General features: G+C 41.2%; 2 protein-coding genes across 2 annotated transcripts in view; both read left to right on the top strand.

The window, feature by feature from the left end:
- Window positions 1–13,301, top strand: part of LOC115821769 (nuclear factor 7, brain) — a 282,027-nt gene that overhangs the window by 75,293 nt on the left and 193,433 nt on the right.
- LOC115821885 (protein NLRC3-like) lies at window positions 11,369–13,195 on the top strand (the record flags this gene model as incomplete). The annotated part of the gene is made up of 1 exon (XM_030785681.1): window positions 11,369–13,195. A coding segment is annotated over one exon (1,827 nt), but the record flags the coding sequence as incomplete, so codon positions are not given.

Genomic DNA, 13,301 nt, shown 5'->3' on the forward strand with positions numbered 1-13,301 from the left:
TTTCTGATACTGAACATACACACACACTCTCTTTTCTCTCCCTCTCCCTCACACACACACACAGACTCTCTCTTCCCCCCCCCCACACTCTCTCTCTCACACATACACACTCTCTCTTTCTGTCTCACACACACACACACACAAACACTTATACTCTGTCTTTCTCTCACACACACACTCTCTTACACTTTCTCATACAAACACACACTCTCTGTCTCTCTCTTTTTTGGTTTTGAGTTTTAGACTCAGTGTCTCTGTGTCAGATAAAATAGATAAACACACGCACACACACATTATTTTTCTCTTTTTCCCATGCACACACACAATGTTCATATATATCATTTACATTTATATCATGTATCATTTACATTTGTATTTACAGTTCCACTTGGACACACACTCACACAAACACAAATGTGTGTCTATGAAGTTTAGTCAGAGTTTTATTTATGTATCAGAAATCTGTGACTGTAATAATGAACAATTATTCATTCATTTACAAAGTTTTGTAGAGATTCGTTTGTTTTGGACTTTTTTTTTCAGAAATTCTTGTCCATTTACTTTTCAATTCTTGTTTATTTGTTTCATTTTGTTACAAGTACATTGTAAACATGCACATGTCAGAGAGAAAGACACAAATAAAATATCATTACATATAAAAACATTGAAAGTGTTTCTGATACCGAACATATATACACACTCTCTCTCTCTTTCTCACACACACACATTCTCTCTCTCTCTCTCTCACACACATGCAAACTTGCTCTCTCTCTTACACACACACAAACACACTTTCTCTCTCTCACACACACACTTTCTCTCTCTCTCTCACACACACACACTCTCTCTGTTTCTCTTTGTCTCTCTCTGTCTTTCTTTCTCACACACGCATACTCTCTCTTTCTCTCACACACCCTCTCTCTTTCTCTTTTTCTCACACACCCTCTCTCTCTCTCCCACACACACTTTCTTTCCCTCTCTGTCTCTCTCCCACACACACACACACCAGTGAGAGAGACAGAAAGACACAGGGCGTGACAGAAATAAAACCACTGAATGTAATATTACAGCCAGTGAGAGGGACAGAAAGATATGTTTAAATCTGTTTAATAAGTGGGTTTTTCAGCTCTGAAGCTAAATTTAGCAAGATCTGTGGCACTCAGTTTAAGCAGGACCAAATAACTTCTAGATGTGATAGAACTATATTAATACTACACAGAATCAAAGTTTGGTTGCAAGAAAGTGAAAACTGGTGGCGATATTAATTTTTGAAAATCAAAGATTCTTCATTGGGTGTTTTATTTTTAATATTTCATTACTGACAACTATTTACATGAATACATGTTGCAAATGATCCTTTTTTGTAATACAAATTTATTGATTTTGAAAAGGTTGGCACATGACAAATCAACATTTGAACTGAGACACTGCTCCAATGACATCACCAATAGAAATAAAATGGCTATGAAATAAAAGATCCATACGAGAGAGGATACAGCATTAGTCATAGTGTTGCAAATTATCCTTATGTTTTCTTGGATGCTACAGAAGCTACAATTCAAAACACACAGCATAAGTGCCGTTATCAGACAATAAAATACACACAGAGAGAGATTACTGTCATAGAGAGTTACAATGCGCGCACACACAGCGTTCACACTGCCGTCTGGCCCACTGGCCCCGTCTATAGGTCTCCCCAGGTCTTTTAAAACAGCCCGGTTCTGGTGAACAATTAAGCACCGGCACCGTTAACCACTCCTGGCTCAACCACTCAAAAAAAACAAAAAAAACAACCCCAACACCACAGCTGTAACACTCAGACTAAAACCATACTCTAATATGTTTTCCCTGTGAATGTTTGTGGTGTTGTTGTGTTGTGAAAGAGTGTATTTCCTCCTCTCTGGTTTGTTTGTAGGATGAAAGTGCAGATGCTGTCACCTATGAGAATATCAGTCAGTCTGTTCATTTACCCTCCACTCACATCACTGGGACTCTCACATTTAACATGACACAAACACAATGATAAGATTCTTTTGTTAAACTTGAAAGAAATTCATTGATATTCACCTGGGAGCTGCACTGGCTCCTGTTCCAAGTGGGTCTTGATGTAGTCCAGGCCTACACACACGACAATTACCATTAATACCAAATAGAGGAGGAGACATAAGTCATCTAATTACCTAAATGAGAAACATGAATGATAGTGACACCACTGTACTTTCACAACCACAGTAGAGTATGAGTCTCAGTAACCAGATCTTAGCATAATGGGCAACAGCTCTAATTTTACTCCTCAGTGACATGAGAAAAACAGGGGGGGGGGGGGCGCTGCATATAATCTCATGGAATCATACAATGCTGCACACTGTGCTATACATTTAGTTTCTGCCTCAAATGTAAGATGTTATTATGATCAGGAGCTGTTCTTTGCAAGGCTTCATTAGAGAACATCCACTACCTTTCCTGTTTTTATAAATTATAAAGATGGCAATTTGAGGAACAATTTTTAAATGATTTATCCAGTTTCTGCATGTCTTCATTGCTTGTCCAGGATGTACAAAACTTTGGAAGAAGAATAGCTGCGACACTGAGTTCAGGGTCAGCAAGCATGGGGTCCAAACCGCTGCTGTATTCCTCCTTAAAGGGCATGGATCAGTGGCTGGCAGAACTTAGAGGAGAGCTGTAGGCGGTCAAGCCTCACAGTCAGGAGGTTTTCAGTGGGCACCAGCCATCCCATATGGACGTCTGCCTCTGTCTGTATTACGTTAAGGGCCTTGGAGATCAGGCTCAGGGTCATATTCAGTCAGGAGGTTTTCAGTGGGCACCAGCCATCCCATATGGATGTCTGCCTCTGTCTGCATTTGTCAGGTGTGCAGTGGAGCTGGACCCCAACGCAAGACACAGTGATGGTGGTAACAAAAAGGAGGACTTTACTTACAGAATGTAGATAAACAAACTGGTGCAACCAGGAAACAAAACTGGATATAAACAGTACAGCCAAACAGCGTCTTCAAATGAACGCAAACAACAATAGACAAGGGACAGGGCAAACACAAGGGCTTAAATACAAGAGGAGAACCAAACAGGATAAACATGATTGGTGGAACTTAAAGGGGTAAACGAGGTTAATAAATAGAATAAACAGGATCAGGTGAGGGGCGGAGACAGACATAGAATAGGAACGCAAGACATTTCAAAACAAAAGTCCAAAACAAGGTGCAGGCTGTGACAGCATTACGTTAAGGGCCTTGGAGATCGGGCTCATGGTCATATTCAGTCAGGAAAGCAAGCTCGGCAGGATTTAACCCGTTACATAATCAAACAGTCATAAATTATCTCAGTTATCCATGTAATATATGTTAGTATGAACGATTTCATAATATGAATGGTGTTTTTGGCTTGGTTATTGGAGTAGCTGAGAACAGAGTATTGAATATTAAATGATTAGATTCAGGTTAAGTACAACTGTACCAAAAAACATATGCAGGGAGACTTCACTCTGTTGTCTAGCTAGAAACCACCATCCCCACCAACACCACAAATGACTTGTAATTCAATTTCTACATAATGTTTATGCATGATAATGTGTTTGTCAGTATAAAATATTTAAAACATGAAATGCTAGATCATAATAAGAGCTTCAGGAATATAATAGTCCGTTGTGGTAACTGAATTTAGGTTTACATAGTTAACCAGCTACAATCATTATTGATAATAAATTCATCACAGCTGAGCATGTTCTCTCAGCCACACAGGCTAACAATAATCCTAGCACTGACATGTGTGTGTGTGTGTGTGTGTGTGTGTTTGTGTACATGTTAACAAAACTAGTCAGCTAATGGCCACAGGATGGAGTTCCACCTGGTTTCGATGATCCTCAGTGTACGTTCCACTGCCTGAAACAGGGAGTTCCACCTGGTGTCGATGGGGCGGATGAGCTGGAGCTTACGCTCTCTTTCAGTTACCTCGGCAACTATCGTGGATGGACCACTGTTCTTCCACAACGCCCAGCACTGGGCAAACGCTGCACGCGACACCGTTTTGTAGGTCTCCTCTGAGTTTGCTTTTGTGTCATCCACTGCTGAGATCAGGTCAAGCACATGGCAAGCACAGCCATCTTGAACCTGTTATTGTGACTATGGATTTGACATTGTGCTTTGCTTTCCTTACATTTACCTTCATTTCAACTGTAGTCTTGGTTTGAACTGTTGAACGAGACATCACAGTGGAATTAGGCTGAAGCTGCTGCACCAGGCTTTGAAATCCTGACTGTTCCTGAGGGTTAGGGTGAGGGTTAGGGTTAGGGTTTTGGCTACTTGCTGGTTGATGCACCGTCACTGGACTCAGGTCCTTTCCTTTTGTTGGCAGTTGCTGTCAGTTCAAGGTCTCACTGGAGACGAGAGCTGTGCCTTTTCTGAAAAAAAAAATATATATAATCATTTAATCGTGTTTTTACTTGTTGCTAGTGGTGCATTTGAATAAGAGGCTAGCTAACGTTACATAAGACTTACACTAAGACTTCACTAACCTAAATTAATTTAACATGCAAAAGTCAGGTAGTCTTAAGCAATAAGTTTCTTCAAATTTGACGGCGAATTAAACATTGTAACAACCATGTAATCATGTTTATAAAGGTGAATCAATGTAATCATTTGTATTAAAGAATTGTGACTGTACAATCCTCTGTTCTACAAGAAATATCAAGTCCTCTGTGTTCAAAAAGAAGAGGCCTGTGAGGCCCTTTAGGGGCTGCATGTGAGATAAGGAAGGGGCCTCTGCCGTTGTGTGGTAAGGTCACTGACCAAGCATTCAGACGGTGAGATATGGTACGTCTTATTCCACTATGGACTTAAAATTGGACTTCTATTGTCTCAAGATACCAGGTACCAGCGTGGTGTTGGCACTCGGTCACGTCTGGCCCTGACTGTGTCGTCTCTCCCCCAGTCTGGCCCTGACTGTGTAGTCTCTCTCATAGTCTGGCCCTGACTGTGTAGTCTCTCCCCCAGTCTGGCCCTGACTGTGTAGTCTCTCTCATAGTCTGGCCCTGACTGTGTAGTCTCTCCCCCAGTCTGGCCCTGACTGTGTAGTCTCTCCCCCAGTCTGGCCCTGACTGTGTAGTCTCTCCCCCAGTCTGGCTCTGACTGTGTAGTCTCTCTCATAGTCTGGCCCTGACTGTGTAGTCTCTCCCCCAGTCTGGCCCTGACTGTGTAGTCTCTCCCCCAGTCTGGCCCTGACTGTGTAGTCTCTCTCATAGTCTGGCCCTGACTGTGTAGTCTCTCTCCCAGTCTGGCCCTGACTGTGTAGTCTCTCCCCCAGTCTGGCCCTGACTGTGTAGTCTCTCCCCCAGTCTGGCCCTGACTGTGTAGTCTCTCCCCCAGTCTGGCCCTGACTGTGTAGTCTCTCACCCAGTCTGGCCCTGACTGTGTAGTCTCTCACCCAGTCTGGCCCTGACTGTGTAGTCTCTCCCCCAGTCTGGCCCTGACTGTGTAGTCTCTCCCCCAGTCTGGCTCTGACTGTGTCGTCTCTCCCCCAGTCTGGCCCTGACTGTGTCGTCTCTCCCACTGTCTGGCCCTGACTGTGTAGTCTCTCCCCCAGTCTGGCCCTGACTGTGTCGTCACTCCTCCAGTCTGGCTCTGACTGTGTCGTCTCTCCCCCAGTCTGGCCCTGACTGTGTCGTCACTCCTCCAGTCTGGCCCTGACTGTGTAGTCTCTCCCCCAGTCTGGCCCTGACTGTGTAGTCTCTCCCCCAGTCTGGCCCTGACTGTGTAGTCTCTCTCACAGTCTGGCCCTGACTGTGTAGTCTCTCCCCCAGTCTGGCCCTGACTGTGTAGTCTCTCCCCCAGTCTGGCCCTGACTGTGTAGTCTCTCCCCCAGTCTGGCCCTGACTGTGTAGTCTCTCCCCCAGTCTGGCTCTGACTGTGTAGTCTCTCCCCCAAATGACAACACAACACTTCGTGAAGCTTAAATAATATAATTCAGCAGAATAATCCCATTACAAGACATGAAAAACCCTAAAACGAAACCCAAATAAATCTACATTCATTGACAAAACAAGCATTGTGTCTTATATCGGTTCAGTTTGGTAATTGTTGTGAGTGGCGGGGTGTCCATAAATCCAAGTTCATTCAATCTTCGATAAAAAAAACAACAACTCAGGTTTGGCCAAACAAGAAAATCATTCCCTTTTCAACTAAAAAACGAAAAATAAAAAAAAAACACCAGATACATTCTCAATAAAGCTTACGAAAAAGAGAAACAAAAAGGAGCGCTCTCACCCGACTTCTACGTCTTTCATAAATCGGGAATGAGTCCTCCGTCCGTTGCCAGAGTAATTTACCTTTTAGATTCCCTTGTAATCCACACTTTATTTTACATGCCCTTCGTCTCTTTCTCTCATTTTTTTCTCCTTCTGGACGTCCTAAGATTCTCCTCTTTAAATCTCGCGCCGCTTCGCCCCCTTTTTCATGTTGCCGAGTTTTTGACGCGTCACCATACACGCCTCCCTTACCCTGCACTTCTTTTCGTCAGTGAAATAATATTATTTCTTTAAACAACAATAATGCATTTTAATACCTCACATTTCGTTGTTTTTTCTACAGAATCACAATTACACTTTCATTGTGACACTGTCACACCACTGCTACTATCATGTAACAGGAGAACATGAAATATTAACAAAACGATGCAAAGACATACAAACATGCAAACTACATGCAAACCACTAACATAAGCACGTAACACTACGACAGAAACAGGTCTCAAAATGCTCAAGTTAACACAGTGACCACGAAAATTTCAAATTAATGTTCAGTCAGTATCTGTACAAAAACACTCAAAAATTAGATTAATATAAAATGACCGGTTCACTAAGCTGTAAACTCCAGTTTTGTCTGTAAATGCTCAAAGAGTACTGTTTCCCTCTGTGTGGTCTTGTCTTTACAAGGTCATTTTGTCTTTACAAGGTCATTTGGACAGTTTTGCACTCTCAGTGGCCCATTAGGGAAATGTGATGGAGTTTGACTAGATGTCATAGATTAAAACTCCTCAAAACAACATGGGCTTTTAAAACATGTGGAGAGAGGTTTTGGACATTTGTTAAATGTTGTGAAAAACTGTTTACTGAATGTTACAAACTGCTCACACTTTTATCAGATTTTGTAAAAGCCATGCATATATTGAATGGGTTAAAAATTGTTTTACTAAAATCATACAAAAGGCATGTTATTAAAAGTAGAATGTGGACTCTTTATGTGTGTGCGTGTGTGAATCTGTGTTGTTGTTTTTGTTGAAAAAGCCATTGGTATATTAGATATGGTAAAATTGTTTTACTTAAATCAGAAAAAGATAAGTTATTAAAAGTTGAATGTGGTCTCTATGTTTGTGTGTGTGTGAATCTGTGTTGTTGTTGTTTTCTTTACTCTGTCTGTGACATGTGGAGGTTTTTCTTCTCAGTTTAGCAGAGGTAACTGTTGTAAGGACATTAAAAACACTATGGTGGAGGAGAAGGGGAGATGTTGTGAGCTGATCTGTATGTATTTCTGCCACTACATCAGGAGGCAAAAAGGAAAGGACATTAGTATTCTCATTCATCATCATCATCATCATCATCATCATCATACAAGTCTATTTAGAGCCCAGTATCACTATTTATAGTCTCAGAGGGCTTTACACATCCACAGCAAAGTTAAATCAAAATGATCTTATCCATAAGTTAGAGAAAACAGATAAGTCTTTAGTTCAGTTTTAAAGGTATGAAGAGAGTTTGCCTTCCTAATTTGTGGGTAGGACTATGCATAGTACTCGAACATAACCTATACTATACTGTATTTAAAGAATAAAAATGTTGGGTCTGCTACAGGCGGTTTGTAGGCAAATAAAAAACAACATATGGTAATATCTACGAGACATCCGATGGAAAAAAGTTACACAAAACAATCAAGCTTCGATATCATAGAGAAATGTAGGTTATTGGTCCACAAATTCTCAAATAATAACATAGCCTGTTGTATCACGGTAACAAACATTTTAATCATAGGTAAAAATAAAGAGCATGTCAGATACCGTTAGGCTACCCGTAGGCAAAGGTGTATCTGACAGGTTTAAAGGTAAAATTTGTTCCTCTGTTTCCAGTTTACCGGTCGACATTTCCCTACCGTAGCCACGCCATCTAAAACCAGACATTCCATGTACCGTTAAGACGTGCTGTTATATGAAATAACTCATAGAAATAATGAAATAACGCACAGGAAATAGGAGGGACAGAGTTTTGGCTGTGATGTCCCTGAATACTAATAATGGTCCATTATCACACACAGTCTTACAGCGACCACAATCCATGTGAGTTAGAACACTATCGGTATGGTATTTCTGTAAAAAGTGAAACTAATAGCAACAGAGTGGCGAACATAATTACCGTATGCTGTTGTGCTTACGTAAATAATGATGTGGAAATATGGTGAATTTACCACCTGAGCCTTTCTGACACTTGTGGTTTTCTTTTTCTTTCATTTTCCTTTCTTTTTTTCTCTTTCTTTCTTTCTTTCTTTCTTTCTTTTTCTTTTTTTTACGCGGCCTCTATTTCGAATTGGCCTTTGCTTGTCCAAACAAGAGGCACCCCTGGCTACAGTTTGAAACCCTGCCATCATTATCTGAGATGCGGTTTTTATTTGAGAGTTTACGGTACACGGATACCCTCAAGGTGAGCGATTGGTGTGGCTGCCTGCACCAAGAGTTTACTCCCTGATTTTAGATCGGATATCTTTCACACAAAATGCGAACCGCACTGGAGTTCAGGTAAACCGTATCCCAGACCCCCGTTTTCTGGAGGACTCGGGTACGGTCCCTTGGTGCCCACCTGAGTTCGGAAAACAGCTTTCACATCAAAACGAACTGAACCAACTGCTCAAGCGGACTCGGGTCCGCACCAAAAGCTCTAGTGTGAAAGCACTTTCGTGAAAACGAAAGTAAACGTTGCTCTGCTCCCAGCGCCATTTTCAACCGAAAATAACTTCGAGTGAAATGAGATTTATTTAGTGCAACGTTGTGAAATATTGTGGTAAGTGTTTGAAAATTTTTGTATTACATGTGGTTGATTGTAATGATTTGCTTTGTTCCTATACAATGGTAACAGCATGGTCTACTAAATCGTTTCATGGCCTAAGGTCAACCGATCAAAAGTTCACGGAACATATTAGTATGTTTTGAATCGAACACACTTACTCGCTTGAATTATTAAGCCGATATTTATTTTAAAAAATATTGCTGTTGATGTTTTGGTGCCATTCTTGTCCACAAACCGGCCGTTAAAGCGATGTTATTTGAGTTGAAGAAAATAAGTTATGTCTCGACCATTCATCGGGTAACGAGAAACAAAATTATTAATTTGACGACACCGTATATTTGGTCTCCATACACACTCCTGTTTATGACTGTGTGTGTGTGTGTCCACAGGACCAAAACAGTTTCACTGTCTGAACAAGTCTCAGTGGACATTGTGAGAATGGAGAAAACTAAAAGGATTGACTGTGGGGACAGAGAGGAGAAGAACACTGTCTGTAGAATGAGTCAGTCTGGACAGTGTGAGGAGGAGGATCCTGTTGACTACAGGACACAGAGACCAGGATCTCCAGTACCCAGCTGTGTGTCTATGAAGAGTGACAGATCCCTGCCTATACCTCCAGACTTCAGCAGAGAACCAGTCCCCTCTGAGTCACAGTGAGTGACTGTATTTATACTGTATTAACTATATGTATAATATAAAATTGTATTAACACTGTGTATACTATTTTCACACTAATAATGTCAGTGTGTATAAACACAGCTAAAGAAAGATCACACAGGTTACAGTGAGACGTGTGGATATTTTCATTCAGATATTTGGAATCAAAGAGAGTGAAACTAAAACGCAAACAAAATGCTGTTTATATTGTGGTTGAATGTTACAAGGGTATATATTTATATATTTATATTAGACCAGACAACACCACCTAAGGACTAGCAACTTTTCTGGAATTGCTATCTATCCCTCGTGAGTAGAGTGTGCAGTGGAATGTGCGTCTCTTGAATGAGCTGAATCTTCCTGGTTTTAAAACCTTACAAACAGTAAGTTAATTACGGGAACAGAGACACCTGTGGGAAAGGGGGAAATTGTGCCTGTAAACTACGGTGGCCTAAAAGAGATACATTGGTCCAGAAAGTGCTACCTCTAGCCGGTTACAATATGTTGTAGTTCTTGGCTGTAATGAAACCAAACATTGATATGATTAAATGAAGTGGTCACCAAACAACAGGAAATGTCACACACTGATTCAGTCACTTTACCTGTAAACTCTTCAATGATTTTCAGATGAGTTTTCAGCAGATGATTCCTTATTGTCACTCTGTCACATTGACCAGTGTTTATGACATATGATATGCTGTATATTCTACACTGACTTACCTGCTCAATTCTCCCAGACCTCAGTACACACTCAGTACACACCATTCAAATCATTCTCATCCAACAAGGACACAGTTCACACTGCAAGGACAACCATCAAAACTGAGGAGAAAGTTTAAAATAACAATTATTTGAATGGTGTAGTGTTTTAATTGACATTAACACTGATCAAAGATTCATTCTCTGTCTTAATTTCTGTGTCAGTGATAAAACTGCCTCATCATGCATCACCAGAAACAACACAGTTTAGTTTAAATGGATCAGTTTAAAAACAGACAGAGTGTAAAGTGACAGTACATTAGTCATGTTTAAAGAATGTCAAAGGGAGGGAGTCCTGTCTGATCAGCCCAACTATTCATAACCACTCACATATATCCATTATTAATAGTCTCATTAGTTTCGTTTATAAATGTCATATTGTCTGATATCAGTTAGAAATGAAAACAGAGACATGTACATACAGTTTGTTTGTCCTGTTTGGTTTCCATTAGTGAAACTCTCCCATTCCCCTCTGTTCAATCAGCTCCACTCTCTGAATGATTAAACACTGTGTAGTGGGAATTCTTCACCAGCTGTCAATCATTATTGTTACACTTCATCACTATCATCCCAACTGTATATGAGCCCTAAACTCAACTATAAGGCTGATGAGAAGGGTTCAGCCTGCCAGCCTTGATGGAGTCATATGTCTCCCAAAGAAAGTATCTGTCAAATATGGAAACTCAGGTCTGATCCAGGATCAGTCCAGGTGTGGTCTGTGTCAACAAGTTCTGAGAAATTATGTTTTTTTTAACCACCTCTCTCTCTCTCTCTCGTTCTCTCTCTCTCTGCAGTGTGGAGACAGATCTAACTGAGGATCAGTCTGGATGTTGCCAAAACGTCCAACACAACACGTCCATGTCTGAGTCAGATGATGTCCTGCTGAGAATCATTGAGGGTCATAAAACCACCCTGAAAAATAAGTATGAGAGCTTATATGAAGGTGTCACACTGAAAGAAAACCAAACCCTCCTCAACAGCATTTACACAGAGCTCTACATCACAGAGGGAGAGAGTGAAGGAGTGAATGAGAAACATGAGGTTTTACAGATTGAAACAGCATCCAGGAAATGGGTTTCTCAAGACAAACCAATCAGCTGCAATGACATCTTCAAACCCCTGTCAACCAACAAACATAAAGAAGAGAAAAAAGCCTTGCCTCGCCAAGAACCTGGAGGAGACAGACAAAAGCCAGAAATCAGAACTGTACTCACCAAGGGCATTGCTGGAATTGGAAAAACAGTCTCTGTGCAGAAGTTCATTCTGGACTGGGCAGAAGGAAGGACCAATCAGGACATTGAGTTCATGTTGGTTCTTCCTTTTAGAGAACTGAACTTGGTTAAAGATGAACAGTTCAGTCTTCATGGACTCCTGCTGGAGTTTCACCCAGAGCTGAAAGACTTGGATCCAAAGAAATATACTGACTGTAAAATGCTGTTCATCTTTGATGGTTTAGATGAGAGTCGACTTCGGTTGAATTTTTCTGAGAGTGATGTGACCAAAACATCATCAGTGAATATACTGATATCAAATCTCATCAAAGGAAATCTTCTTCCCTCTGCACTCATCTGGATAACCTCCAGACCAGCAGCAGCCAGTCAGATCCCCTCTCAGTTCATCAGTCGTGTGACAGAAGTCCAAGGATTCAGTGATTCACAGAAAGAGGAATACTTCAGAAAAAGAGTCAGTGATGAGAGTCAAGCCAACAGAATCATCTCACACATCAAGACATCAGTGAGTCTCCACATCATGTGTCACATCCCAGTGTTCTGTTGGATTTCAGCCACTGTGCTTCAGGAAATGCTGCGTCCAGACAATGTTAAAGAGATCCCTAAAACTCTGACTGAGATGTACACACACTTCCTGCTCATTCAGACTAAAATGAAGAAGCAGAAATATGAGGACAAAATTGAGACAGACTCAAAGAATCTTCTGGAATCAAGCAAGGAGATCTTCCTGAAACTTGCTAAACTGGCTTTTAATCAGTTACTGAGAGGCAATGTCATGTTTTATGAAGAGGATCTGAGAGAATGTGGCATTGATGTGAGTGAGGCCACAGTGTACTCTGGGATTTGTACTGAGATCTTTAAGGAGGAATCTGTGCTTCGTCAGAAGAAGGTCTACTCCTTTGTGCATCTGAGTGTTCAAGAGTTCTTTGCTGCTCTCTATGTGTTTTACTGCTATGTAAACAAGAACATGGAGGCACTGGAGTATTTTCTGAAGAAAAACACCAGACCTGTGTCAGACATTGTTTCCTTGGATGAGTTGCTGAAGAAAGCTGTGGATAAATCTTTGGAGAGTAAGGATGGACGTCTCGATCTGTTTGTCCGCTTCCTTCATGGCATCTCACTGGAGTCCAACCAGAAACTCCTACAAGGTCTGCTGACACACACACAGAACAACCAGCGGAGCATCAAGAAAATAAGCCGTTACATCAAAGAGTTAAATAAAGACGGTGTCCCACCTGAGAGATGGATCAATCTACTGCACTGCCTGACTGAAATGAATGATCACTCTCTCCATGAAGAAATTCAAGCTTTTGTCAAGTCTGAAAATTACAGAACTAGACTTTCACTTGCACACTGCACAGCACTGGCCTATATGTTTCTGATGTCAGAGGAGGTGCTGGATGAGTTTGACCTGAAGAAATACAAGACATCAGATGAGGGTTGTAGGAGACTGCTCCCAGCTGTGAGGTGCTGCAGAAAAGCTCTGTGAGTTTTCAGTTTCACGTCACAACACCCACTCTTTAGAACAGTGGTTCTCAACCGGTGTGCCGTGGAATTTTGAAGAACCCAATGCATTTGTTTACAAGCTCATGAAA

The sequence above is a fragment of the Chanos chanos genome, chromosome 9 (assembly GCF_902362185.1).
Source record: "Chanos chanos chromosome 9, fChaCha1.1, whole genome shotgun sequence".
NCBI lineage: Eukaryota > Metazoa > Chordata > Actinopteri > Gonorynchiformes > Chanidae > Chanos > Chanos chanos.